Below are 5,402 nucleotides of genomic sequence, written 5' to 3'. Positions count from 1 at the left end.
ATGGCAGACTGATCATTAATTATTAGAACATTTTAATGTGTATTTTTTTCCATCTTGGAAATATGGCAAAGTTCACAGAGCGAGCTGACTGTCGCAAAAAATAAAAATAGAATAGAATAAAATCAGTTTTCAGAAGTAAAGTATTGAAATAATTTTGTGTTCGCTGAACAAATATCTCCAGCAGAAATACCTTTACTGTACATTTAAAATAATCTGTTTTGGTGTAGTTGTAGTTTTTAGCAGCAGAATGCAAACAGTGACCAGTCCGCCATTTTGGATGTGGATTTCTGTTCCAATCCTGAACCCACTGAGTTCGCTGGGCTGAGAACTGGGACCGGAACTGGGACCGGCCAGCATGAAGGCGATGAGCTTCCGGACCGCTACACGCATGCGCTGATAGAATACAAGTTCTGAAGTGAATACAGCTCCGCTCATTTAACATGTGGAGCTTATAGATGGGATGTAATTTAAATATTTTAGTGTTAAGTAATTGATTATGACTGAACACCAAATTCACGCTGATTAAAATAACATTAATATCTAATAAAACCTTTAAGATCGCTGAATCGGCAGGCTAGCAGTGTAGTAACGCAGTTCTTCCGGGTTTCTGTGGGACCTGGCAACCCCGGATTAAAGCCGTCCTGCTCAGGAAGTCGGTTTGGACTTTTAGAAAAGTGTCCGACCAGAACTAAACACCGGGTCAAAGCTGCTGGGGGACCGGAATCGGAACCGGGACGTTTAACGGGCTGTTTCTGGACCGGATGGGTTAGTTAGAGTAGAAGGTTAATAAAGAAACTCCTCGGTTCCGCTGGAAGTTCTTATCGCGACAGTCTTCAGCCGAACCGAGCCCTTTCAGAACATGGCTGATTAGAGCCGCGGTTCCGGGCGGGATGGGGAGTTGGAGGCGCTACATGGAGGTTCTGGTTCGGGGCGTGAAGGTGCTGCGGGAAGCGGGGCGGCAGTACCCGCTGTCCTGTTCCCTGCTGCTGGTTCTGCTGGGCCTCACGGTGCTGCTCCACAGGTGAGGAAGAGGAGGAGGAAGAGCGGCGGGTCACGTGATGTCTGACCCGGTTCTGCTGCTTTAGAACCTTTCTGGGCTAAATGTGGGTCAGAGCCTCATAGTTCTGGATAGTTCTGCTTCCTGTGATCCGGAAGTTCCGTCCAGGTAAACGAGTAAGAGTTCAGTACAGAGGTGACGTCATTACTGTAGAACTGGGGTGTCCAACCTGAGGTGCGGGGGCCATCTGAGGCCCACTGTCAAACAGAAACGGCCCAGACCTTCCAGCTTACTTTCAACAGTTACTGAAACTTCCTGGAACCAGTAACTGGGTCTGGTTCTGACTCGGTTCTGTCTTCTGTCCTGATCTGGTTCTGGTTCTGTCTCCAGGTTCCTCCACGTTTTCCTGATGTTCTGGTCGCTGCTGGCCGGGTTTGTCACCTTCTACTTCTCCCTCGGACCCGACTCGCTGCTGCCCAACGTCTTCTTCCCCCTGAAGCCCAGAGCCAAGGTAGGCCCAGTTCGGCACGGTACCAGAACCTCCCGGCGCCGGTTCTGATGCTCTCTGTGTCCAACAGCACCAGGATCCAGAACTGTTCCCTCTGGGCCACAGCTGCGCCGTCTGTGGCACGACCCGATGCCAGCGCCACCGGTTTGTTCTGTAGAACCTCAAATATTCACAATCATAAACGACCCACCCCTAAACTTTTCACTTTGTGTTTTACATAAAAGATCTGAAAATAGATTCTCAGTTGGAATCAGGTCTGTTCTTTAACTAGGCCGTTCTACCCTTGAATCTGATCCATCCCATAATAACTCTGGCTGGAGGTTATATTTCGGGGTATCAGAGTGTTCAGTCCTCAGCTGGGCCCTATGTGTGGGAACCCAGAAGGTTCTGGAAGGTCCTGAGGTTCTGTCCGTGTCCTGCAGGCCTGCACTGCTCCTGGAGAACCAGCAGCCCTGGTTGGACCTGAGGGTTCACTCCAAGGTGGATGCGTCTGTGGCAGAGGTGAGTCCGGCTCGGTTCTGACCCAAACATGCAGACGAGTCTCTGACGTGTGGCGCCCTCCCGCAGGTGTTCGAGCTGGTCCTGGAGAAGTTTGTGTATCCCTGGTACAGGTGAGCCACCAGCGGGTGGGGGTCAGGGGTGAGGGGGCTGAACGGCGTCCTGACGTCTGTCCCCCTCTTGCAGGGACATCACGGAGGACGACGCCTGCCTGGATGAAGTCAGAACCACTTTCCGCTTCTTCTCCTCGGTGCTGATCCGCAGAGCCCAGAAGTTAACCTGGTAAGAACCGGACCTGCTCAGAGCTTGGGCCGCCACTCATTTTGGGGAATGAGTGGCGGCCATGTTGGGAGTGAGGGGAACTCTGGGTAAAGTCAGAGGGTGATTTCCGGCTGCTTGCAGGTCGACCTCCCATCTGTGTTTGCAGATAAAGTGATGAAGGCCGCCATGAAGCACCTAGAAATCGTCGCCAAGGCTCGAGCCAGAGGTAGGGTCTGTTGCTATAGCAACTGTAGCCACAGGAACAGGAAGGCCCGGTCGGCTCACCGCCGTGTCCTTTATGCAGCGAAGCGGTGGGAGGACCTGCAGCGGGCCGCTCTGGACGGGTACGGCGCCGGCCTGCACGCCGCGCTGCGCAGCCGCAGGGACGAGCTGCGCTACCTGCGCATGCTCACCGACACGCTGCTGCCCTACCTGACGCCGCCCAAAACCACCGACTGCAGGTACCGAGACCGGGTCGGGTCTGCAGGAACCAGATGGGTCATATCGGGGGGAGAAGGAAGCCGGTTGGTTGGTACCGGTCCTCCTGCTGCGTTACCAAGCCCAGTAAAACCGGTGAGCTGTGGTTCTGTCTGGTTCTGACCCGTGGTTCTGTTTCCATCCGGTCCAGGTCTCTGGCTCTGCTGCTACGGGAGGTGATGGCCGGATCCGTCTTCCTGCCCACCATGGACTTCATGGCCGACCCGGTGAGCAGCCTGCCGTTATCGATCGATTCAGAACCGGGCCCACCGGACCGGACCTCCCTCAGGTTTCTCTGCCAGTGGACCAATGGGAAAGCCGATGATGCAGAACCAAACATGGCTTCAGGAAGCTGCCAACACGTTTAAAACATCTGACTTCAAACTGGTTTAGGAGCAGACTGAGTTCGCTGTCGTGGCGTTTTTATGTTTCCTGGGAAACGGGAGGAAAATGTTTGTTTCGGTGTGTTTGTGTTTCAGGACACGGTGAACCTCATGGTGCTGCTCTTCGTGGACGACACTCCGGTAGGTGGAGCACAGGCTGCTGCAGCTGCATTCTGATTGGCTGCTGCTGCAGCTGCATTCTGATTGGCTGCTGCAGCTGCATTCTGATTGGCTGCTGCAGCTGCATTCTGATTGGCTGTTTGCTTCTGCAGCCAGAAGCTGCTGCTGAGCCGCCGTCGCCGTTGGTTCCCTTCCTGCAGAGATACAGCAGCAGCAGCCGGAGGCCGTCGGTGAGTGGACCGGGCCAGATCTTGTCCTGAACCCGGTCAGAACTGCTCTAGAACCGGCCCCTCTGTGTTGCAGGTTCTGCAGCTGCAGCTGAAGGCAATCCGGAGCCAGCAGGATCTGCTGTTCCGCTTCCTGAACTTCCTGAAGCAGGAAGGAGCCGTTCACGTCCTGCAGTTCTGCCTGGCCGTGGGTAAGGCCCAAAACGCTCGGTCCGGCCCGGTTCCGAGGTCCAGTTTGATTGGTCAGAACCTCTGTGTTGCAGAGGAGTTCAACGAGCGGATCCTGAGTCCGGACCTGAGCGACCCGGAGCTGAAGCGACTGCATGATGAGGTTCTGCACATCTACCGGACCTTCTGCCGGGATGACAGCGCCGATAAGATCCGTTTCGACCCGGCCGTGGTGGAGGGGATCCGGAGTGGTGAGCACAATCACAGAACCTCCGGAGGTTCTGGTTCTGTAGAACCAGGACACTATTGATGAGGACAGATTATCAATTGGATCAAAATTATTCCAACATCATCAATGATAAATGGACTGAACTGATGAAGCACTTCATCCAGTCATTTTGGCCACTCAAAGCGCTTTACAGTCACATTCATCCATTCATCACAAACGCTCACACATTCATACACCGTTTGGGGTTAAGTGCCCAGAGGCACATCGACATGAGGAAGCTGGAATCGAACCTACAACCTTCCGATCGCAAGACGACGGCTCTGCCCACAGAGATCAATAACATAATCAATCAGGAAGAAACATCCATAAAACTGATCCACTCAACATGATAAACACAAAGTTAGTGAATAAAACATTTAAATAATTATTAAACTAATTCATAGGAAAACAACAAATACATCAATTTAAATTGTTTTCAAGCGAACCCAAACCTGTCAGAACCAGAACCTCTAATTGGACCATGTGCTGCGTTGCAGTGGCGGTGGCGCCCTACAGCCAGGTGGTGGTGCTGCAGAAGAAGCCCTTCCTGTTCCAGGCCTACGAACTGGTTCTCTCCCTGCTGGAGGAAGTTTTCACGCCCATGTTCTGCCATAGCGACGAGGTGAGGCCCGCTTGACCCGGTTCTGGCCCGGTTCCAACTTGCTAATGGAAGGTTGTGTGGAAGGAAAAACTTCCCCTGTCAAGCAGCCATCTAACCTGGGCTTTCTGCTGGAAGTTTTCCTTCCGCTCAACTTTCCATCAGCATTCCAGTTTCCGGAACGCTGAACCGGATCAAACCTGAGGATGGAACTAAAGTATTCACACCCTCATGTTTTAGTTTGATTCGGGTCGATCTGGATCTGGGCTTTGACTAGGCCAGTCCAGACCATGTGCCTGGCCTGAAGCATCTGGGGAGTGAATACTTTCCCAGCGGCGCCGTTGGGCTGGTTCTGATCCGGTTTGCTTCCTTCTGGCTCTCAGTACTTCAGACACCTGCTGAGAGGATCCGAGTCGCCGACCCGGAACGCCAGGATCAACAGGTCAGGAGCCGCCTGGTACTGACCCAGTTCTGCTCTGGTTCTGGTCCCGGCGACCCAGTTCTCACTATCCCTGCCCTCCAGGAATCCGTCCCGACGGGGCGAGGTGTTCGGTATCAGCCGGATCGGGAACCGGATCAAAGGCGTGTTCCGAAGTTCCACCATGGAGGGCGGCCTGCTGCCGGCCGGCGCCGACCCGGACGACGACTCGGTGAGACCCGGCTCTGACCCGGAAATGACCTCATGTGAATCATTTGTACTCACACAAGATGAGCGGCGCCATATTTTACGCTCAGGTCGGCATGTAAAAATGAAGGTTTGCATAAATAAACATAAACTAAATATGTGGCAGTAACAAACTTTACCTGTGAACAATAATAAACTACAAAGAGTCAAAACTCACCTGAACCCACTGAGATCTGATTCAGTTATTTAGACCAAGAAGCATCAAACCCAAT

The 5,402-nt window shown here is 53.0% G+C and overlaps 1 protein-coding gene across 3 annotated transcripts in view; it reads left to right on the top strand.

The window, feature by feature from the left end:
- Positions 1 to 435: 435 nt before the first annotated feature.
- snx14 (sorting nexin 14) overlaps positions 436 to 5,402 on the top strand; it is a 12,998-nt gene continuing 8,031 nt past the window's right edge. For 2 of the 3 annotated variants that reach the window (XM_015054472.1, XM_015054471.1), the window contains exons 1-16: positions 436 to 1,021; positions 1,388 to 1,508; positions 1,576 to 1,649; positions 1,928 to 2,006; positions 2,073 to 2,116; positions 2,190 to 2,277; positions 2,406 to 2,490; positions 2,569 to 2,725; positions 2,893 to 2,968; positions 3,221 to 3,265; positions 3,397 to 3,474; positions 3,548 to 3,662; positions 3,735 to 3,890; positions 4,405 to 4,529; positions 4,889 to 4,947; positions 5,029 to 5,155. In XM_015054472.1, the coding sequence (XP_014909958.1) occupies positions 891 to 1,021; positions 1,388 to 1,508; positions 1,576 to 1,649; positions 1,928 to 2,006; positions 2,073 to 2,116; positions 2,190 to 2,277; positions 2,406 to 2,490; positions 2,569 to 2,725; positions 2,893 to 2,968; positions 3,221 to 3,265; positions 3,397 to 3,474; positions 3,548 to 3,662; positions 3,735 to 3,890; positions 4,405 to 4,529; positions 4,889 to 4,947; positions 5,029 to 5,155 (1,560 nt within the window). In that variant the 5' untranslated portion in view covers positions 436 to 890. The remainder of the gene's footprint in view (positions 1,022 to 1,387; positions 1,509 to 1,575; positions 1,650 to 1,927; positions 2,007 to 2,072; positions 2,117 to 2,189; positions 2,278 to 2,405; positions 2,491 to 2,568; positions 2,726 to 2,892; positions 2,969 to 3,220; positions 3,266 to 3,396; positions 3,475 to 3,547; positions 3,663 to 3,734; positions 3,891 to 4,404; positions 4,530 to 4,888; positions 4,948 to 5,028; positions 5,156 to 5,402) is intronic. The other variant, XM_015054473.1, reaches the window with a different exon arrangement.

The sequence above is a fragment of the Poecilia latipinna genome, unplaced genomic scaffold (assembly GCF_001443285.1).
Source record: "Poecilia latipinna isolate Pla-1442-1.1 unplaced genomic scaffold, P_latipinna-1.0 Scaffold1253, whole genome shotgun sequence".
NCBI lineage: Eukaryota > Metazoa > Chordata > Actinopteri > Cyprinodontiformes > Poeciliidae > Poecilia > Poecilia latipinna.
Note: the sequence above shows the minus strand (reverse complement) of the source record. Positions and strands in the feature narration are given on the sequence as shown.